General features: G+C 50.0%; 1 protein-coding gene across 1 annotated transcript in view; it reads left to right on the forward strand.

Annotated features, from left to right (window-relative positions):
• LOC106575936 (TSC22 domain family protein 1-like) overlaps nt 1–16,482 on the forward strand; it is a 35,188-nt gene extending 18,706 nt beyond the window's left edge. Inside the window, exons 4-5 of the mRNA XM_045713512.1 lie at nt 8,700–8,751; nt 15,652–16,482. Of these exons, the coding sequence (XP_045569468.1) occupies nt 8,700–8,751; nt 15,652–15,903 (304 nt within the window). The 3' untranslated portion in view covers nt 15,904–16,482. The remainder of the gene's footprint in view (nt 1–8,699; nt 8,752–15,651) is intronic.
• Nucleotides 16,483–23,407: the final 6,925 nt, after the last annotated feature.

Here is a 23,407-nt window from a genome sequence, read left to right on the forward strand (position 1 = left end):
GTTTAGGTATGGGGGTTTAGGTATGGGGGTTAGGTATGGGGGTTAGGTATGGGGAGATGGGTTTAGGTATGGGGGTTTAGGTATGGGGGGTTAGGTATGGGGGGTTAGGTATGGGGGTTAGGTATGGGGTTAGGTGGGGGGGTTAGGTATGTGGGGCGATGGGGTTAGGTATGGGGGTTTAGGTATGGGGGTTAGGTATGGGGAGATGGATTTAGGTATGGGGTTTAGGTATGGGGTTTTAGGTATGGGGGGTAGGTATGGGGGTTAGGTATGGGGGGTTAGGTATGGGGGAGGTGGGGTAGGTATGGGGGTTTAGGTATGGGGGGTTAGGTTAGGTATGGGGGTAGGTATGGGGGTTAAGGTATGGGGGTTAAGTTATGGGGGGGTTAGGTATGGAGGGGTTAGGTATGGGGTTTAGGTATGGAGGGGTTAGGTATGGAGGGGTTAGGTATGGGGGCAGGTATGGAGGGGTTAGGTATGGGGGTAGGTATGGGGCATTGTGTGGGAGCAGTAGCATAACAGTACATTGGGGGTAGGTATGGGGCATTGTGTGGGAGCAGTAGCATAACAGTACATTGGGGGTGGGTTTGGGTATGGGGGTAGGTATGGGGTAGGTATGGGGGTTTGGGTATGGGGGTTAAGGTATGGGGGTTAAGGTATGGGGGTTAAGGTATGGGGGTTAAGGTATGGGGGTTTAGGTATGGGGTAGGTTGGGGAGGTGGGTTAGGTATGGGGGGTTAGGTATGGAGGGGTTAGGTATGGGGGTTTAGGTATGGGGGTAGGTATGGGGGGGTTAGGTATGCCAACTCGCTGTTGGCTGGGCTCCCTGCCTGTGCCATTAAACCCCTACAACTCATCCAGAACGCCGCAGCCCGTCTGGTGTTCAACCTTCCCAAGTTCTCTCACGTCACCCCGCTCCTCCGCTCTCTCCACTGGCTTCCAGTTGAAGCTCGCATCTGCTACAAGACCATAGTGCTTGCCTCACGGAGCTGTGAGGGGAACGGCACCTCCGTACCTTCAGGCTCTGATCAGGCCCTACACCCAAACAAGGGCACTGCGTTCATCCACCTCTGGCCTGCTCGCCCCCCTACCTCTGAGGAAGCACAGTTCCCGCTCAGCCCAGTCAAAACTGTTCGCTGCTCTGGCACCCCAATGGTGGAACAAGCTCCCTCACGACGCCAGGACAGCGGAGTCAATCACCACCTTCCGGAGACACCTGAAACCCCACCTCTTTAAGGAATACCTGGGATAGGATAAAGTAATCCTTCTAACCCCCCCCTTAAAAGATTTAGATGCACTATTGTAAAGTGGTTGTTCCACTGGATATCATAAGGTGAATGCACTAATTTGTAAGTCGCTCTGGATAAGAGCATCTGCTAAATGACTTAAATGTAAATGTATGGAGGGGTTAAGGTATGGGGGTTAAGGTATGGGGGTTAAGGTATGGGGGTTAAGGTATGGGGGTTAAGGTATGGGGGTTTAGGTATGGGGTTAAAGTATGGGGGTTTAGGTATGGGGGTTAAAGTATGGGGGTTTAGGTATGGGGGTTTAGGTATGGGGGTTTAGGTATGGGGGTTAAGGTATGGGGGTTAAGGTATGGGGGTTAAGGTATGGGGGTTTAGGTATGGGGGTTAAGGTATGGGGCATTGTGTGGGAGCAGTAGCATAACAGTACATTGGGGCTAGGTATGGGGGTTAAGGTATGGGGGTTAAGGTATGGGGGTAGGTATGGGGAGGTGGGGTAGGTATGGGGGTTTAGGTATGGGGGTAGGTATGGGGGTAGGTATGGGGCATTGTGTGGGAGCAGTAGCATAACAGTACATTGGGGCTAGGTATGGGGGTTAAGGTATGGGGGTTAAGGTATGGGGAGGTGGGGTAGGTATGGGGGGTTAGGTATGGGGGTTAAGGTATGGGGGTTTAGGTATGGGGGTTAAGGTATGGGGGTTTAGGTATGGGGGTTAAGGTATGGGGGTAGGTATGGGGCATTGTGTGGGAGCAGTAGCATAACAGTACATCAGGGTCAGTACATTGTATACGTGAGTTGAGACCGTGCTCTGTGCTGGGATTTTCTGGTGTGTGTGTCTTACTCAGGTGTGTCGTGCTCTCAGGTAGGTGTGTGTGTGTGTGTGTGTGTGTGTGTGTGTGTGTGTGTGTGTGTGTGTGTGTGTGTGTGTGTGTGTGTGTGTGTGTGTGTGTGTGTGTGTGTGTGTGTGTGTGTCGTGCTCTCAGGTAGGTGTGTGTGTGCACGCATTCGAGAGAGCTGATGAGAAGAGACAGGGTGGCTACAGGCGCAGGCGGGGATTGGTCTGACGTACCTCCACACACAGACAGAGAGAGACAGACAGAGAGACAGACCTGGTAGAACAGAGACAGACAGAGAGAATCATCACACAGTTCATCTGGATCTGATTTATCGAGTTCACAGAAGAAGAAAAAACGAAGAAATGCAATTAAAATAATTGAGCCGACGTCGGCCGATAATGACTGAAATGTTGGTTCATCGCTCAGCACGGTGTTCATATTCGCATAAGATCAAACCATGGAGGGATCCTCTTCTGATTGTACAGCTGAGTACAAAATGTTCCCATGTATTCACTCAACCAATCAGATCACCAGCTGAACCAACAGCACAGAAGCTGAACTTGAGTTACAAAGGAGCTGCCAGAGCACAGAGCTGCTAGCTCTGTAGAGCCCTGTCTATAGGATAGATCAGTCGCTGCTAGCTCTGTAGAGCCCTGTCTATAGGATAGATCAGTCGCTGCTAGCTCTGTAGAGCCCTGTCTATAGGATAGATCAGTCGCTGCTAGCTCTGTAGAGCCCTGTCTATAGGATAGATCAGTCGCTGCTAGCTCTGTAGAGCCCTGTCTATAGGATAGATCAGTCGCTGCTAGCTCTGTAGAGCCCTGTCTATAGGATAGATCAGTCGCTGCTAGCTCTGTAGAGCCCTGTCTATAGGATAGATCAGTCGCTGCTAGCTCTGTAGAGCCCTGTCTATAGGATAGATCAGTCGCTGCTAGCTCTGTAGAGCCCTGTCTATAGGATAGATCAGTCGCTGCTAGCTCTGTAGAGCCCTGTCTATAGGATAGATCAGTCGCTGCTAGCTCTGTAGAGCCCTGTCTATAGGATAGATCAGTCGCTGCTAGCTCTGTAGAGCCCTGTCTATAGGATAGATCAGTCGCTGCTAGCTCTGTAGAGCCCTGTCTATAGGATAGATCAGTCGCTGCTAGCTCTGTAGAGCCCTGTCTATAGGATAGATCAGTCGCTGCTAGCTCTGTAGAGCCCTGTCTATAGGATAGATCAGTCGCTGCTAGCTCTGTAGAGCCCTGTCTATAGGATAGATCAGTCGCTGCTAGCTCTGTAGAGCCCTGTCTATAGGATAGATCAGTCGCTGCTAGCTCTGTAGAGCCCTGTCTATAGGATAGATCAGTCGCTGCTAGCTCTGTAGAGCCCTGTCTATAGGATAGATCAGTCGCTGCTAGCTCTGTAGAGCCCTGTCTATAGGATAGATCAGTCGCTGCTAGCTCTGTAGAGCCCTGTCTATAGGATAGATCAGTCGCTGCTAGCTCTGTAGAGCCCTGTCTATAGGATAGATCAGTCGCTGCTAGCTCTGTAGAGCCCTGTCTATAGGATAGATCAGTCGCTGCTAGCTCTGTAGAGCCCTGTCTATAGGATAGATCAGTCGCTGCTAGCTCTGTAGAGCCCTGTCTATAGGATAGATCAGTCGCTGCTAGCTCTGTAGAGCCCTGTCTATAGGATAGATCAGTCGCTGCTAGCTCTGTAGAGCCCTGTCTATAGGATAGATCAGTCGCTGCTAGCTCTGTAGAGCCCTGTCTATAGGATAGATCAGTCGCTGCTAGCTCTGTAGAGCCCTGTCTATAGGATAGATCAGTCGCTGCTAGCTCTGTAGAGCCCTGTCTATAGGATAGATCAGTCGCTGCTAGCTCTGTAGAGCCCTGTCTATAGGATAGATCAGTCGCTGCTAGCTCTGTAGAGCCCTGTCTATAGGATAGATCAGTCGCTGCTAGCTCTGTAGAGCCCTGTCTATAGGATAGATCAGTCGCTGCTAGCTCTGTAGAGCCCTGTCTATAGGATAGATCAGTCGCTGCTAGCTCTGTAGAGCCCTGTCTATAGGATAGATCAGTCGCTGCTAGCTCTGTAGAGCCCTGTCTATAGGATAGATCAGTCGCTGCTAGCTCTGTAGAGCCCTGTCTATAGGATAGATCAGTCGCTGCTAGCTCTGTAGAGCCCTGTCTATAGGATAGATCAGTCGCTGCTAGCTCTGTAGAGCCCTGTCTATAGGATAGATCAGTCGCTGCTAGCTCTGTAGAGCCCTGTCTATAGGATAGATCAGTCGCTGCTAGCTCTGTAGAGCCCTGTCTATAGGATAGATCAGTCGCTGCTAGCTCTGTAGAGCCCTGTCTATAGGATAGATCAGTCGCTGCTAGCTCTGTAGAGCCCTGTCTATAGGATAGATCAGTCGCTGCTAGCTCTGTAGAGCCCTGTCTATAGGATAGATCAGTCGCTGCTAGCTCTGTAGAGCCCTGTCTATAGGATAGATCAGTCGCTGCTAGCTCTGTAGAGCCCTGTCTATAGGATAGATCAGTCGCTGCTAGCTCTGTAGAGCCCTGTCTATAGGATAGATCAGTCGCTGCTAGCTCTGTAGAGCCCTGTCTATAGGATAGATCAGTCGCTGCTAGCTCTGTAGAGCCCTGTCTATAGGATAGATCAGTCGCTGCTAGCTCTGTAGAGCCCTGTCTATAGGATAGATCAGTCGCTGCTAGCTCTGTAGAGCCCTGTCTATAGGATAGATCAGTCGCTGCTAGCTGTGTAGAGCCCTGTCTATAGGATAGATCAGTCGCTGCTAGCTGTGTAGAGCCCTGTCTATAGGATAGATCAGTCGCTGCTAGCTCTGTAGAGCCCTGTCTATAGGATAGATCAGTCGCTGCTAGCTCTGTAGAGCCCTGTCTATAGGATAGATCAGTCGCTGCTAGCTCTGTAGAGCCCTGTCTATAGGATAGATCAGTCGCTGCTAGCTCTGTAGAGCCCTGTCTATAGGATAGATCAGTCGCTGCTAGCTCTGTAGAGCCCTGTCTATAGGATAGATCAGTCGCTGCTAGCTCTGTAGAGCCCTGTCTATAGGATAGATCAGTCGCTGCTAGCTCTGTAGAGCCCTGTCTATAGGATAGATCAGTCGCTGCTAGCTCTGTAGAGCCCTGTCTATAGGATAGATCAGTCGCTGCTAGCTCTGTAGAGCCCTGTCTATAGGATAGATCAGTCGCTGCTAGCTCTGTAGAGCCCTGTCTATAGGATAGATCAGTCGCTGCTAGCTCTGTAGAGCCCTGTCTATAGGATAGATCAGTCGCTGCTAGCTCTGTAGAGCCCTGTCTATAGGATAGATCAGTCGCTGCTAGCTCTGTAGAGCCCTGTCTATAGGATAGATCAGTCGCTGCTAGCTCTGTAGAGCCCTGTCTATAGGATAGATCAGTCGCTGCTAGCTCTGTAGAGCCCTGTCTATAGGATAGATCAGTCGCTGCTAGCTCTGTAGAGCCCTGTCTATAGGATAGATCAGTCGCTGCTAGCTCTGTAGAGCCCTGTCTATAGGATAGATCAGTCGCTGCTAGCTCTGTAGAGCCCTGTCTATAGGATAGATCAGTCGCTGCTAGCTCTGTAGAGCCCTGTCTATAGGATAGATCAGTCGCTGCTAGCTCTGTAGAGCCCTGTCTATAGGATAGATCAGTCGCTGCTAGCTCTGTAGAGCCCTGTCTATAGGATAGATCAGTCGCTGCTAGCTCTGTAGAGCCCTGTCTATAGGATAGATCAGTCGCTGCTAGCTCTGTAGAGCCCTGTCTATAGGATAGATCAGTCGCTGCTAGCTGTGTAGAGCCCTGTCTATAGGATAGATCAGTCGCTGCTAGCTGTGTAGAGCCCTGTCTATAGGATAGATCAGTCGCTGCTAGCTGTGTAGAGCCCTGTCTATAGGATAGATCAGTCGCTGCTAGCTGTGTAGAGCCCTGTCTATAGGATAGATCAGTCGCTGCTAGCTGTGTAGAGCCCTGTCTATAGGATAGATCAGTCGCTGCTAGCTGTGTAGAGCCCTGTCTATAGGATAGATCAGTCGCTGCTAGCTGTGTAGAGCCCTGTCTATAGGATAGATCAGTCGCTGCTAGCTGTGTAGAGACCTGTCTATAGGATAGATCAGTCGCTGCTAGCTGTGTAGAGACCTGTCTATAGGATAGATCAGTCGCTGCTAGCTGTGTAGAGACCTGTCTATAGGATAGATCAGTCGCTGCTAGCTGTGTAGAGACCTGTCTATAGGATAGATCAGTCGCTGCTAGCTGTGTAGAGCCCTGTCTATAGGATAGATCAGTCGCTGCTAGCTGTGTAGAGCCCTGTCTATAGGATAGATCAGTCGCTGCTAGCTGTGTAGAGCCCTGTCTATAGGATAGATCAGTCGCTGCTAGCTGTGTAGAGCCCTGTCTATAGGATAGATCAGTCGCTGCTAGCTCTGTAGAGCCCTGTCTATAGGATAGATCAGTCGCTGCTAGCTCTGTAGAGCCCTGTCTATAGGATAGATCAGTCGCTGCTAGCTCTGTAGAGCCCTGTCTATAGGATAGATCAGTCGCTGCTAGCTCTGTAGAGCCCTGTCTATAGGATAGATCAGTCGCTGCTAGCTCTGTAGAGCCCTGTCTATAGGATAGATCAGTCGCTGCTAGCTCTGTAGAGCCCTGTCTATAGGATAGATCAGTCGCTGCTAGCTCTGTAGAGCCCTGTCTATAGGATAGATCAGTCGCTGCTAGCTCTGTAGAGCCCTGTCTATAGGATAGATCAGTCGCTGCTAGCTCTGTAGAGCCCTGTCTATAGGATAGATCAGTCGCTGCTAGCTCTGTAGAGCCCTGTCTATAGGATAGATCAGTCGCTGAACATTGACTGTTGTTTTAATAGAGGTAAGGATGAACATTGATTGTGTCTGTTAAAGGTGAGGTGAACATTGATTGTGTCTGTTAAAGGTGAGGATGAACATTGATTGTGTCTGTTAAAGGTGAGGATGAACATTGATTGTGTCTGTTAAAGGTGAGGATGAACATTGATTGTGTCTGTTAAAGGTGAGGATGAACATTGATTGTGTCTGTTAAAGGTGAGGACCTGCCCTTTATATTTGGATCTAGGTTGTTGCTGTCTCATTTGATAAGGCTACATGTAGGTTACTAACTCCTAACCTGGTTTCACCTATAGAGTACAGTCCCAAGTCCCACCTGCCGCTGCAGCGGATCCCCTATAACCCTAACACAATTATTATTTAAAACATCTATTTTCACATTCTGGTCTACTGTACCTGAACAGGCCTGAGTTTCCCTTGTATTAGTCATTCATTCTGCTCATACATGGTCTACAGTTGTTTTAGCAGTTACAATGAAGATGACAAATGTTGAAGCTCACAACCTTTTTAATGAAGAAAGAAGAGGTATCTGAGATAGGTTTCCCAGTGAGAACTCGTCGTCCCGGGCTGCTTCCTATGTTCTCTGTGTGTTTTGAATGGCAGTGTTCGGGACAGGTACATACGAAGCTGGGCCACAGGTGGGGGCGTTGCTGCTTAAATTATTAAAATGAGCTCTCTCTCCGCCAATGGCATCATTTCTGCAGTTGGGACAGGAGCTGCAGATTCCCAGCTTAGCAGAGCTAGGAGGTCTCATTGTGCTTATTGTTTGTTCTGCGTCGGGACACGAGCAGGTTGCCACCTTGTATCGCCCAGAGAACAGAATTTCTGCCAATTCTGTTTGGATATTTTTTACTTTTATTAAACTGGACATTTTCTACATTTGAAGTATTACTTTTTGGTGTTAATGGACAAAAAAGAATGAATTCCTAGTTTTATACAGTGGAGATGGACGTTGGTGTTTGTCAACTGAGGAATTTCTCTCTCTTTTCTGTCATCTGTGTTTGCAAAAGAGACAACTCCAGTCAGGCTTGACAATAGGTAAAATGTTTTGCTAGCTTATTTATCAAACTATTCATTCATTCATTCATTCATTTGCAAAGACAGTAGAATATGGCTATGCATTGAATGAATGGGACCGTGGCGGTTTGAATTGGATTTCCATGTATGGAGATGAGGATGTTATATGCTTTTCTGTGGTGCGTTCTTGAGGCTGCCCTGCAGTATTGAGGAGTTCATAACTTGATGAGCTCTGCAGTGTTAAACCTTTCTGCATCGTGTTGACTATAAATCATTTACAACCATAACCTTGTAGCTAAAGCCTCACAACAATAACCTGATAGTTAAACCCCAACCTTGTAGCTAAAGCCCCACAACAATAACCTGATAGTAAAGCCCCACAACAATAACCTGATAGTAAAGCCCCACAACAATAACCTGATAGTAAAGCCCCACAACAATAACCTGATGGTTAAACCCCACAACAATAACCTGATGGTAAACCCCGACCTTGAAGCTAAAGCCCCACAACAATAATAATGTTCTGGCTATATATGAAAGTGTAATAGTGGTCCATTCCTTCATTCAGTCCGTTAATGTGATGGAAAAGCGTTCGCGGCAGAAATCAGTTTGAGAGTTCAGAATGCTCCTTCATTAATGTCAACATCTGTCAATCCCAGTGATATCTTTACAGGCGATGAGCATCATAATGTTTCAATTCATCTATGTTTTATTGTTAAAGCTGGAAATTAATGTTTGTGTTTCAGCTCTTCTGGTGCCAGTTTGGTGGCCATCGACAATAAAATCGAACAAGCAATGGTAAGTTAATATCCTCATTGTTAATATGTATATAATCAAATCTAAATGACTCAAAGGTGAAATGTAAATGCCAACTTTATTTAAACGGCGTCGGACCGGTGTTCAGAGGACTGGGGTCTGATTAAAGTTTTGGAACATCTGACTGTTCTGGGAGAGAGAACATGTTGTTAATAAAACGGTACAATAAAAACACTTTTATTCAATGACTGCAACCGTCTGTATTTTCTGTGATCCGGTTGGTATTCGGTTCTGTCTGCTCCCTGTCAGGTGTTGCTAGGCATGCTGGGGGTCTGTTCCCTGTCTGTTCCCTGTCAGGTGTTGCTAGGCAGGCTGGGGGTCTGCTCCCTGTTAGATGTTGCTAGGCCTGCAAGGGGGTCTGTTCCCTGTCAGGTGTTGCTAGGCAGGGCTGGGGGTCTGTTCCCTGTCAGGTGTTGCTAGGCCTGCTGGGGGTCTGTTCCCTGTCTGTTCCCTGTCAGGTGTTGCTAGGCCTGCTGGGGGTCTGTTCCCTGTCAGGTGTTGCTAGGCAGGGCTGGGGGTCTGTTCCCTGTCAGGTGTTGCTAGGCCTGCTGGGGGTCTGTTCCCTGTCAGGTGTTGCTAGGCATGCTGGGGGTCTGTTCCCTGTCAGGCGTTGCTAGGCCTGCTGGGGGTCTGTTCCCTGTCAGGCGTTGCTAGGCATGCTGGGGGTCTGTTCCCTGTCAGGTGTTGGTAGGCCAGCTGGGGGTCGGCTCCCTGTCAGGTGTTGCTAGGCCTGCTGGGGGTCTGCTCCCTGTCAGGTGTTGCTAGGCCTGCTGGGGGTCTGTTCCCTGTCAGGTGTTGCTAGGCATGCTGGGGGTCTGTTCCTGTCAGGTGTTGCTAGGCATGCTGGGGGTCTGTTCCCTGTCAGGTGTTGCTAGGCCTGCTGGGGGTCTGCTCCCTGTCAGGTGTTGCTAGGCCTGCTGGGGGTCTGTTCCCTGTCAGGTGTTGCTAGGCCTGCTGGGGGTCTGTTCCCTGTCAGGTGTTGCTAGGCCTGCTGGGGGTCTGTTCCCTGTCTGTTCCCTGTCAGGTGTTGCTAGGCCTGCTGGGGGTCTGTTCCCTGTCAGGTGTTGCTAGGCCTGCTGGGGGTCTGTTCCCTGTCAGGTGTTGCTAGGCTTGCTGGGGGTCTGTTCCCTGTCTGTTCCCTGTCAGGTGTTGCTAGGTCTGCTGGGGGTCTGCTCCCTGTCAAGTGTTGCTAGGCATGCTGGGGGTCTGTTCCCTGTCAGGTGTTGCTAGGCCTGCTGGGGTCTGCTCCCTGTCAGGTGTTGCTAGGCCTGCTGGGGGTCTGCTCCCTGTCAGGTGTTGCTAGGCATGCTGGGGGTCTGCTCTCTGTCTGCTCCCTGTCAGGTGTTGCTAGGCCTGCTGGGGGTCTGTTCCCTGTCAGGTGTTGCTAGGCAGGGCTGGGGGTCTGTTCCCTGTCAGGTGTTGCTAGGCAGGGCTGGGGGTCTGTTCCCTGTCAGGTGTTGCTAGGCCTGCTGGGGGTCTGTTCCCTGTCTGTTCCCTGTCAGGTGTTGCTAGGCCTGCTGGGGGGTCTGTTCCCTGTCAGGTGTTGCTAGGCAGGGCTGGGGGTCTGTTCCCTGTCAGGTGTTGCTAGGCCTGCTGGGGGTCTGTTCCCTGTCAGGTGTTGCTAGGCATGCTGGGGGTCTGTTCCCTGTCAGGCGTTGCTAGGCCTGCTGGGGGTCTGTTCCCTGTCAGGCGTTGCTAGGCATGCTGGGGGTCTGTTCCCTGTCAGGTGTTGCTAGGCCAGCTGGGGGTCTGCTCCCTGTCAGGTGTTGCTAGGCCTGCTGGGGGTCTGCTCCCTGTCAGGTGTTGCTAGGCCTGCTGGGGGTCTGTTCCCTGTCAGGTGTTGCTAGGCATGCTGGGGGTCTGTTCCCTGTCAGGTGTTGCTAGGCATGCTGGGGGTCTGTTCCCTGTCAGGTGTTGCTAGGCCTGCTGGGGGTCTGCTCCCTGTCAGGTGTTGCTAGGCCTGCTGGGGGTCTGTTCCCTGTCAGGTGTTGCTAGGCCTGCTGGGGGTCTGTTCCCTGTCAGGTGTTGCTAGGCCTGCTGGGGGTCTGTTCCCTGTCTGTTCCCTGTCAGGTGTTGCTAGGCCTGCTGGGGGTCTGTTCCCTGTCAGGTGTTGCTAGGCCTGCTGGGGGTCTGTTCCCTGTCAGGTGTTGCTAGGCTTGCTGGGGGTCTGTTCCCTGTCTGTTCCCTGTCAGGTGTTGCTAGGTCTGCTGGGGGTCTGCTCCCTGTCAAGTGTTGCTAGGCATGCTGGGGGTCTGTTCCCTGTCAGGTGTTGCTAGGCCTGCTGGGGGTCTGCTCCCTGTCAGGTGTTGCTAGGCCTGCTGGGGGTCTGCTCCCTGTCAGGTGTTGCTAGGCATGCTGGGGGTCTGCTCTCTGTCTGCTCCCTGTCAGGTGTTGCTAGGCCTGCTGGGGGTCTGTTCCCTGTCAGGTGTTGCTAGGTCTGCTGGGGGTCTGTTCCCTGTCAGGTGTTGCTAGGCCTGCTGGGGGACTGTTCCCTGTCTGTTCCCTGTCAGGTGTTGCTAGGCCTGCTGGGGGTCTGCTCCCTGTCAGGTGTTGCTAGGCCTGCTGGGGGTCTGCTCCCTGTCAGGTGTTGCTAGGCCTGCTGGGGGTCTGTTCCCTGTCTGTTCCCTGTCAGGTGTTGCTAGGCATGCTGGGGGTCTGTTCCCTGTCAGGTGTTGCTAGGCATGCTGGGGGTCTGCTCTCTGTCTGCTCCCTGTCAGGTGTTGCTAGGCCTGCTGGGGGTCTGCTCTCTGTCTGCTCCCTGTCAGGTGTTGCTAGGCCTGCTGGGGGTCTGTTCCCTGTCAGGTGTTGCTAGGCGTGCTGGGGGTCTGCTCTCTGATGCCCCGGTATAAATAACTTGTCTGTTAGCTCCTCCCTCCAGATGCAGAACATTTTGTTCTCTAGCTTGTCAGTTAGAAGGCAGGAACTGGATAGACCACTAACGAACTGCTATGGGACTGCCTGTACACAATAGACCACTAACGAACTGCTATGGGACTGCCTGTACACAATAGACCACTAACGAACTGCTATGGGACTGCCTGTACACAATAGACCACTAACGAACTGCTATGGGACTGCCTGTACACAATAGACCACTAACGAACTGCTATGGGACTGCCTGTACACAATAGACCACTAACGAACTGCTATGGGACTGCCTGTACACAATAGACCACTAACTAACTGCTATGGGACTGCCTGTACACAATAGACCACTAACGAACTGCTATGGGACTGCCTGTACACAATAGACCACTAACGAACTGCTATGGGACTGCCTGTACACAATAGACCACTAACGAACTGCTATGGGACTGCCTGTACACAATAGACCACTAACGAACTGCTATGGGACTGCCTGTACACAATAGACCACTAACGAACTGCTATGGGACTGCCTGTACACAATAGACCACTAACGAACTGCTATGGGACTGCCTGTACACAATAGACCACTAACGAACTGCTATGGGACTGCCTGTACACAATAGACCACTAACGAACTGCTATGGGACTGCCTGTACACAATAGACCACTAACGAACTGCTATGGGACTGCCTGTACACAATAGACCACTAACTAACTGCTATGGGACTGCCTGTACACAATAGACCACTAACGAACTGCTATGGGACTGCCTGTACACAATAGACCACTAACTGCTATGGGACTGCCTGTACACAGTGAGCTCCTAAAGGACAGGTAACACAGTGAACTCCTAAAGGACAGGTAACACAGTGAACTCCTAAAGGACAGGTAACACAGTGAGCTCCTAAAGGACAGGTAACACAGTGAACTCCTAAAGGACAGGTAGCACAGTGAACTCCTAAAGGACAGGTAGCACAGTGAGCTCCTAAAGGACAGGTAACACAGTGAGCTCCTAAAGGACAGGTAGCACAGTGAGCTCCTAAAGGACAGGTAACACAGTGAGCTCCTAAAGGACAGGTAGCACAGTGAACTCCTAAAGGACAGGTAGCACAGTGAGCTCCTAAAGGACAGGTAGCACAGTGAGCTCCTAAAGGACAGGTAGCACAGTGAGCTCCTAAAGGACAGGTAGCACAGTGAGCTCCTAAAGGACAGGTAGCACAGTGAGCTCCTAAAGGACAGGTAACACAGTGAGCTCCTAAAGGACAGGTAGCACAGTGAGCTCCTAAAGGACAGGTAGCACAGTGAGCTCCTAAAGGACAGGTAGCACAGTGAGCTCCTAAAGGACAGGTAACACAGTGAGCTCCTAAAGGACAGGTAGCACAGTGAGCTCCTAAAGGACAGGTAGCACAGTGAGCTCCTAAAGGACAGGTAACACAGTGAGCTCCTAAAGGACAGGTAGCACAGTGAGCTCCTAAAGGACAGGTAGCACAGTGAGCTCCTAAAGGACAGGTAGCACAGTGAGCTCCTAAAGGACAGGTAACACAGTGAGCTCCTAAAGGACAGGTAGCACAGTGAGCTCCTAAAGGACAGGTAACACAGTGAGCTCCTAAAGGACAGGTAACACAGTGAGCTCCTAAAGGACAGGTAACACGTACAGTTGAAGTCAGAAGTTTACATACACTAAGTTGACTGTGCCTTTAAACAGCTTAGAAAATTCCAGAAAATGATGTCATGGCTTCAGAAGCTTCTGATAGGCTAATTGACATCATTTGAGTCAATTGGAGGTGTACCTGTGGATGTATTTCACAGCATACCTTCAAACTCAGGGCCTCTTTGCTTGACATCATGGGAAAATCAAAAGATATCAGTTGTGGCAAATGGCTTAAGGACAACAAAGTCAAGGTATTGGAGTGGCCATCACAAAGCCCTGACCTCAACCCAATAGAAAATTTGTGGGCAGAACTGAAAAAGCGTGTGCGAGCAAGGAGGCCTACAAACCTGACTCAGTTACACCAGCTCTGTCAGGAGGAATGGGCCAAAATTCACCCAACTTATTGTGGGAAGCTTGTTGAAGGCTACCCGAAACGTTTGACCCAAGTTAAACAATTTAAAGGCAATGGTACCAAATACTAATTGAGTGTATGTAAACTTCTGACCCACTGGGAATGTGATGAAAGAAATAAAAGCTGAAATAAATCATTCTCTCTACTATTATTCTGACATTTCACATTCTTAAAATAAAGTGGTGATCCTAACTGACCTAAGACAGGGAATTTTTACTAGGATTAAATGTCAGGAATTGTGAAAAACTGAGTTGAAATGTATTTGAGTAAGGTGTATGTAAACTTCTGACTTCAACTGTACATTTCTCTCCCTTCGTCCCTTCCTCTCTCTCCATCTTCCCCCTTCCATCTCTCCCCCCACCCATCTCTCTCTCTCTCCCCACCCGTCTCTCTCTCTCTCTCCCCATCCATCTCTCTCTCTCTCTCTCTCCACCCATCTCTCTCTCTCTCCCCACCCATCTCTCTCTCTCCCCACCCATCTCTCTCTCTCCCCACCCATCTCTCTCTCTCCCCACCCATCTCTCTCTCTCCCCACCCATCTCTCTCTCTCCCCACCCATCTCTCTCTCTCCCCACCCGTCTCTCTCTCTCTCTCCCCATCCATCTCTCTCTCTCTCTCTCTCCCCACCCATCTCTCTCTCTCCCCACCCATCTCTCTCTCTCCCCACCCATCTCTCTCTCTCCCCACCCATCTCTCTCTCTCCCCACCCATCTCTCTCTCTCCCCACCCATCTCTCTCTCTCCCCACCCATCTCTCTCTCTCCCCACCCATCTCTCTCTCTCCCCACCCATCTCTCTCTCTCCCCACCCATCTCTCTCTCTCTCCCCATCCATCCATCTCTCTCTCTCTCCATCCATCCATCTCTCTCTCTCCCCCCACCCGTCTCTCTCTCTCCCCCCCACCCGTCTCTCTCTCTCCCCCCACCCGTCTCTCTCTCTCCCCCCACCCATTTCTCTCTCTCTCTCCCCCACCCATCTCTCTCTGTCTCCCCCCACCCATCTCTCTCTCTGTCTCCCCCCACCCATCTCTCTCTCTGTCTCCCCCACCCACTCTCTCTCTGTCTCCCCCCACCCGTCTCTCTCTCTCCCCCCACCCATCTCCCCCCCCACCCGTCTCTCTCTCTCTCTCCCCCACCCGTCTCTCTCTCTCTCTCCCCCACCATTCCCCCCCGTCTCTCTCTCTCTCTCCCCCACCCATCCCCCCCACCCGTCTCTCTCTCTCCCCCCACCCGTCTCTCTCTCTCTCTCCCCACCCGTCTCTCTCTCTCTCTCCCCACCCGTCTCTCTCTCTCTCTCCCCCACCCGTCTCTCTCTCTCTCTCTCTCTCCCCACCCGTCTCTCTCTCTCTCTCTCTCTCCCCCACCCGTCTCTCTCTCTCTCTCTCTCTCTCTCTCTCTCCCCACCCGTCTCTCTCTCCACCCATCTCTCTCTCTCTCCCCACCCGTCTCTCTCTCTCTCCCCCACCCATCTCTCCCCCCACCCGTCTCTCTCTCTCTCTCCCCCCACCCATCTCTCTCTCTCTCTCTCTCTCCCCACCTGTCTCTCTCTCTCTCCCCCCACCCGTCTCTCTCTCTCTCTCTCTCTCTCCCCCACCCGTCTCTCTCTCTCTCTCTCCCCTACCCATCTCTCTCTCTCTCTCTCTCCCCCACCCGTCTCTCTCTCTCCCCCACCCGTCTCTCTCCCCCCACCCGTCTCGCTCTCTCTCCCCCACCCCGTCTCTCTCTCTCTCCCCCCACCGTCTCTCTCTCTCTCTCCCCCACCCGTCTCTCTCCCCCCCACCCGTCTCTCTCTCTCTCCCCCACCCGTCTCTCTCTCTCTCTCTCTCCCCCCCACCCGTCTCTCTCTCTCTCTCTCCCCCCCACCCGTCTCTCTCTCTCTCTCCCCCCACCCGTCTCTCTCTCTCTCTCTCCCCCCCACCCGTCTCTCTCTCTCCCCACCCGTCTCTCTCTCAGGACCTGGTGAAGAGCCACCTGATGTATGCTGTGAGAGAGGAGGTAGATGTGTTGAAGGAACAGATTAAGGAGCTGGTCGAGAGGAACTCCCAGTTGGAGCAGGAGAACAGCCTGCTGAAAACCCTGGCCAGCCCAGAGCAGATGGCTCAGTTCCAGGCTCAGGTCCAGCCCAGCTCTGGCTCCCCGACAGGGACCGGCTCCTCTAACCCTCAGCCCCTGCCGTCCTCACAGAGCTCTGGGACCTCTACATAGCCCCCCCTCCTCGGAGAGACGTACGCAGGGAGGAGGAGGAGGGAGGAGAATAATCCTCACTGTGATCTGACCTCATGCAAAGCAACAAGAACCACTATGGCTGAAACAAGGAGAGACCGCTACAAAAATAAAATCATGTTTTGCACATTTTATTTAACTGACCAAAGACGATGATGGACACTTGTGTGTCAGGTGATCTCTTAGCTTGGGATGCTTCAGACGATCGCCATGGAGACCAGGGAGGTGAATGGAACAGAGGGACAGTTGTCATGGAGATGAAACAGACAACACCCGCTACACTGTCTTCAGATCTCTGCAGTGACTGTTGAATTGTGCCGTTGCTGCCATTTCTTTACATTTTTTCATTTTGTTGTCAGTGTTGGATTATTACCTAGCTGTGAATTGAATCAAAGAAACAGAAATGAGGTGCATTATCTGTAGGGACCATTAAAGAGGAAACCAGACCCATCTGGTATGGGGTGCAGAGTGGAACATACAGGGCATTCAGAAATAAAGTCAGACCACTTTAGTTTTTCCACATTTTGTTGCAAAACAGTTTTTTTTTGTAATTTTGTAATATAAAAAAACAGATATCACATTTACATAAGTATTCAGACCCTTTACTCAGTACTTTGTTGAAGCACCGTTGGCAGCGATTACAGCCTCTAGTCTTCTTGGGTATGACGCTACAAGCTTGGTACACCCGTATTTGGGGAGTTTCTCCCATTCTTCTCTGCAGATCCTCTCAAGCTCTGTCAGGTTGGATGGGGAGCGTCGCTGCACAGCTATTTTCAGGTCTCTCCTGTGATGTTCGATCGGGTTCAAGTCCAGGCCACACAAGGGCAGAACGACAGATTTTTACTTTGTCAGCTCGGGGATTTGATTTTGCAACCTTTTGGTTACTAGTCCAACACACTAACCACTAGGCTACCTGCCGCCCCATGTGCCTTTTACTGAGGAGTGGATTTCGTCTCCCACTCTACCATAAAGGCCTGATTGGTGGAGTGCTACAGAGATGCTTGTCCTTCTGGAATGTTCTCTCATCTCCACAGAGGAACTCTGGAGTTCTGTTAGAGTGACCATCGGGTTCTTGGTCACCTCCCTGATCAAGACCCTTCTCCCCTGATTGGTCAGTTTGTCCGGGCAGCCATCTCTAGGAAGAGTGTTGGTGGTTCCAAACTTCTTCCATTTAAGAATGATGGAGGCCACTGTGTTCTTGGGGACCTTGAATGCTGCAGAAATGTTTTGGTCCCTTCCCCAGATCTGTGCCTCGACACAATCCTGTCTCGGAGCTCTACGGACAATTCCTTTGACCTCATGGCTTGGTTTTTGCTCTGACATGCACTGTCAACTGTGGGACCTTATATAGACAGGTGTGTGCCTTTCCAAATCATGTCCAATCAATTGAATTTACCACAGGTGGACTCCAATCAAGTTGTAGAAACATCTCAAGGTTGATCAATGGAAACAGGATGCACCTGAGCGCAATTTAGAGTCTCATAGCAAAGGGTCTGAATAATTTATGTAAATAAGCTGTCTTTGTTTTGTAATACATTTGCTAAAATTTCAAAAACCTGTTTTCGCTTTGTCATTTATGGGGTATTGTGTGTAGCTTGAGGATTTTTTTATTTTATTTTATCCATTTTAGGATAAGGCTGTAACGTAACAAAATGTGAAAAAAGTTGAGGGGTCTGAATACTTTTAGAATGCACTGCAATAGAAGAATCACTATTCTCACAGCTGTCTATTCCATATGAGGGGTGATGTGGTGTAACAGAACTTTAGAAGAAGCAGCATTCGCTTTTTGGAACTCGTTGATGGAGATGTTGCTCCTCTCTCCTCCTCCCTCAGACGTAATGATGGAGATGTTGCTCCTCTCTCCTCCTCCCTCAGACGTAATGATGGAGATGTTGCTCCTCTCTCCTCCTCCCTCAGACGTAATGATGGAGATGTTGCTCCTCTTCTTCTCCCTCAGACGTAATGATGGAGATGTTGCTCCTCTTCTTCTCCCTCAGACGTAATGATGGAGATGTTGCTCCTCTCTCCTCCTCCCTCAGACGTAATGATGGAGATGTTGCTCCTCTCTCCTTCTCCCTCAGACGTAATGATGGAGATGTTGCTCCTCTCTCCTCCTCCCTCAGACGTAATGATGGAGATGTTGCTCCTCTCTCCTCCTCCCTCAGACGTAATGATGGAGATGTTGCTCCTCTCTCCTCCTCCCTCAGACGTAATGATGGAGATGTTGCTCCTCTCTCCTCCTCCCTCAGACGTAATGATGGAGATGTTGCTCCTCTTCTTCTCCCTCAGACGTAATGATGGAGATGTTGCTCCTCTCTCCTCCTCCCTCAGACGTAATGATGGAGATGTTGCTCCTCTCTCCTCCTCCCTCAGACGTAATGATGGAGATGTTGCTCCTCTCTCCTTCTCCCTCAGACGTAATGATGGAGATGTTGCTCCTCTCTCCTCCTCCCTCAGACGTAATGATGGAGATGTTGCTCCTCTCTCCTCCTCCCTCAGACGTAATGATGGAGATGTTGCTCCTCTCTCCTCCTCCCTCAGACGTAATGATGGAGATGTTGCTCCTCTCTCCTCCTCCCTCAGACGTAATGATGGAGATGTTGCTCCTCTCTCCTCCTCCCTCAGACGTAATGATGGAGATGTTGCTCCTCTCTCCTTCTCCCTCAGACGTAATGATGGAGATGTTGCTCCTCTCTCCTCCTCCCTCAGACGTAATGATGGAGATGTTGCTCCTCTCTCCTCCTCCCTCAGACGTAATGATGGAGATGTTGCTCCTCTCTCCTTCTCCCTCAGACGTAATGATGGAGATGTTGCTTCTCTCTCCTCCGCCCTCAGACGTAATGATGGAGATGTTGCTCCTCTCTCCTCCTCCCTCAGACGTAATGATGGAGATGTTGCTCCTCTCTCCTCCTCCCTCAGACGTAATGATGGAGATGTTGCTCCTCTTCTTCTCCCTCAGACGTAATGATGGAGATGTTGCTCCTCTCTCCTCCTCCCTCAGACGTAATGATGGAGATGTTGCTCCTCTCTCCTCCTCCCTCAGACGTAATGATGGAGATGTTGCTCCTCTTCTTCTCCCTCAGACGTAATGATGGAGATGTTGCTCCTCTCTCCTCCTCCCTCAGACGTAATGATGGAGATGTTGCTCCTCTCTCCTCCTCCCTCAGACGTAATGATGGAGATGTTGCTCCTCTTCTTCTCCCTCAGACGTAATGATGGAGGGAATGGACTGTTTGGGGAAAGGGGGCTGATGAGAGTTTCAGTGTTTTTGGGAATGGAATGTTTCTAGGTTTGTTCCAGATACCAATTCAACCCATGTTCAGCAAACAGCCTGTTTTCCTCAGGCTGGACTGTGATGTTACTGCTCAGAGCAGGAAGAGAATAGCCACCCCAAACTCTATACAGACTGTTTCTAACCCTCACGCTGACAGCCCCGTGGACTGCACTGTATATGATTTACCTGTGCAGAAGATGTTCACTTGCTCAAATCATTTAAACTATTGGACAGTTAGAAATATATATATATATATGTGTGTGTGTGTGTATTATAAGGAAATAAAAGCTAGTTTAATAAAGAAATGCTCTGGACATTGAGCGGGATATAAGGAAATAAAAGCTAGTTTTTTAAGGGTAATGTGTAGAAGTACACTACCAGTCAAGTTTGGACCAGGTGAAGCCGGTTGAGAGAATGCCAACAGTGTGCAAAGCTTTGAAGAATCTCAAATATATTTTGATCTGTTTAACATTTTGTTGGTTACTACATGATTCCATATGACTTATTTCATAGTTCTGATGTCTTCACTATTATTCTACAATGTAGAAAATAGTAAAAATAAAGAAAAATCCTTGAATGAGTAGGTGTCCAAACTTTGGACTGGTACTGTATGTCAGGACAATGTTTCTCAGCCCACAACAAATGTGATGTTACAATTGCACTAAACAGTTGCACTTCGACTTAAATAAAATGGGAAAACTAAATCTAAATGTTCGTCGCTTGTGATTTTATTGAACTGTTAAGTGGCAGAGTGGAGCAGGTGGTTAAAGACGTCATACAGATTTCTAACCCAGATCGCTCTTTGACAACATACAGTGGGAATGGCTGAGACTACAGCATTACATATTTATATTATTATATGTCAGTTCAGTGGTGAGAAACTTGTAAATGTTGTGGTCTGGTTGGTCATACCTGGCGCGCTTTGTCTTGTTTCATGCCTGTTGTTATAACCATTAGACCACGAAGTTCCTGAAGGTGGAACGTGTTCCAGTCACTTGTACAGGAAAGAAAGAAATCCAGTTAAATCTCAATCTCACCAGCAAACACACACGCTCACAGAACCAGATGGTGAAAGACAAGATTCCAGCCTACAAGACAACATGCAGTGGTCAAGCTGTAAGTCTGGGCGAACTGTTGAATGCAGAGGAGGCAATCATTCGCTTCACCCAAAGACAAAGGTTTCCAGAGGAGATCTTGACTTTGTCAAGGACGCCATCTACAGTCAAGAACGGTAGTAGCACTTTTAAGTTGGATCCAGTGTTGGTGGATGGAGTTCTCAGTGGGAGGACGGCTGTGTAAGGCAGCTATGCACCCTGTCATTCTCTCCAAAGACCTTCACATATCTACACTCATCCTCCACCACATACATCAACAAACAGGACATGGTGGAAGGAATCACACGCTCTCACTTCTCCGTCAAAGGTATTGGATCATCAATGTAAACTCTGCAGCAAGGAACATCATCTCAGTGTTGTGAGCAGAAGGCAAAGAGGCCAGATTGGTGAGCAGAAGGCAAAGAGGCCAGATTGGTGAGCAGAAGGCAAAGAGGCCAGATTGGTGAGCAGAAGGCAAAGAGGCCAGATTGGTGAGCAGAAGGCAAAGAGGCCAGATTGGTGAGCAGAAGATGGCCGATATGCTACTTGAAAGGATCTTCCCTGACATCCCAACATTCATCTTTGTAGGTGTGGATTACTTTGGTCCTACAGATATCAGAAGATGAAGAGGAAAGGTGAAAGATATGGAGTGATATTTACTGTCCACTAGAACAATACACATTGGAATTGCTTACTCTCTTAACACGGACTCGCGTGTCACCGCCATAAGAAGATTTCCGTGCAGAAGAGGACTGATCATGGGACTAACTTCGTTGGTTCTGAGAGAGAACTCAGAGAAGCTCTATTTGCTTTGATGGAGCCATTTTGGCCTGTTTATGTGTTGTGTGTATGTTTTCTGTCAAGAGTTATTTTTTACTTGTTTTGTACATGTTGGGGTCATGGGTCACTAGTAATGTGTGTGTGTATATAGGTAGTACAGGTGACCAGGAAGGGTTAGTACAGGTGACCAGGACGGGTTAGTACAGGTGACCAGGATGGGTTCGTACAGGTGACCAGGACGGGTTCGTACAGGTGACCAGGACGGGTTCGTACAGGTGACCAGGGCGGGTTAGTACAGGTGACCAGGATGGGTTAGTACAGGTGTGTTTCTGGTTGTTGTCATGCTGGAAGACCCAGCTACGACCCATCTTCAATGCTCTTACTGAGGGAAGGAGGTTGTTGGCCAAGATCTCGCGATACATGGCCCCATCCATCCTCCCCTCAATACGGTGCAGTCGTCCTGTCCCCTTTGCAGAAAAGCATCCCCAAAGAATGATGTTTCCACCTCCATGCTTCACAGTTGGGATGGTGTTCTTGGGGTTGTACTCATCCTTCTTCTTCCTCCAAACACGGCGAGTGGAGTTTAGACAAAAAAGCTCTATTTTTGTCTCATCAGACCACATGAACTCCTCCCATTCCTCCTCTGGATCATCCAGATGGTCATTGGCAAACTTCAGACGGGCCTGGACATGCGCTGGCTTGAGCAGGGGGACCTTGCGTGCGCTGCAGGATTTTAATCCATGATGGCGTAATGTGTTCCTAATCATCAAGGCGGTGACCCGATCCTGTAGGTTCATGCTCTACAACATTCGCAGAGTACGACCCTGCCTCACACAGGAAGCGGCGCAGGTCCTAATCCAGGCTCTTGTCATCTCCCGTCTGGATTACTGCAACTCGTTGTTGGCTGGGCTCCCTGCCTGTGCCATTAAACCCCTACAACTCATCCAGAACGCCGCAGCCCGTCTGGTGTTCAACCTTCCCAAGTTCTCTCACGTCACCCCGCTCCTCCGCTCTCTCCACTGGCTTCCAGTCGAAGCTCGCATCCGCTACAAGACCATGGTGCTTGCCTACGGAGCTGTGAGGGGAACGGCACCTCCGTACCTTCAGGCTCTGATCAGGCCCTACACCCAAACAAGGGCACTGCGTTCATCCACCTCTGGCCTGCTCGCCTCCCCTACCTCTGAGGAAGCACAGTTCCCGCTCAGCCCAGTCAAAACTGTTCGCTGCTCTGGCACCCCAATGGTGGAACAAGCTCCCTCACGACGCCAGGACAGCGGAGTCAATCACCACCTTCCGGAGACACCTGAAACCCCACCTCTTTAAGGAATACCTGGGATAGGATAAAGTAATCCTTCTAACCCCCCTTAAAAGATTTAGATGCACTATTGTAAAGTGGTTGTTCCACTGGATATTATAAGGTGAATGCACCAATTTGTAAGTCGCTCTGGATAAGAGCGTCTGCTAAATGACTTAAATGTAAATGTAAATGTTTTCTTTGAGAATGTGGTCCCAGCTCTCTTCAGGTCATTGACCAGGTCCTGCCGTGTAGTTCTGGGCTGATCCCTCACCTTCCTCATGATCATTGATGCCCCACGAGGTGAGATCTTGCATGGAGCCCCAGACCGAGGGTGATTGACCGTCATCTTGAACTTCTTCCATTTTCTAATAATTGCACCAACAGTTGTGCCTTCTCACCAAGCTGCTTGCCTATTGTCCTGTAGCCCATCCCAGCCTTGTGCAGGTCTACAATTTTATCCCTGATGTCCTTACACAGCTCTCTGGTCTTGGCCATTGTGGAGAGGTTGGAGTCTGTTTGATTGAGTGTGTGGACAGGTGTCTTTTATACAGGTAACGAGTTCAAACAGGTGCAGTTAACCTGTTAGGGCTAGGGGGCAGTATTGACACGGCCAGATAAAAAACGTACCCGATTTAATCTGGTTACTAATCCTGCCCAGTAACTAGAATATGCATATAATTATTGGCTTTGGATAGAAAACACCCTAAAGTTTCTAAAACTGTTTGAATGGTGTCTGTGAGTATAACAGAACTCATATGGCTGGCCAAAACCTGAGAAGATTCCATGCAGGAAGTGGCCTGTCTGACAAGTTGTGTTTCATCTTGGCTCTTTTTATTGAAGACTGAGGATCTTTGCTCTAACGTGACACTTCCTACGGCTCCCATAGGCTCTCAGAGCCCGGGAAAAAGCTGAACGATATCGAGGCAGCCTCTGGCTGAAACACTTTATCGCGTTTGGCAAGTGGCCGATCAGAGTACTATGGGCTTAGGCGCGTGCCCGAGTCGACCCCATGCTTTATTTTCTTTCGTCTGTTTACCTAAA

The sequence above is a fragment of the Salmo salar genome, unplaced genomic scaffold (genome assembly GCF_905237065.1).
Source record: "Salmo salar unplaced genomic scaffold, Ssal_v3.1, whole genome shotgun sequence".
NCBI lineage: Eukaryota > Metazoa > Chordata > Actinopteri > Salmoniformes > Salmonidae > Salmo > Salmo salar.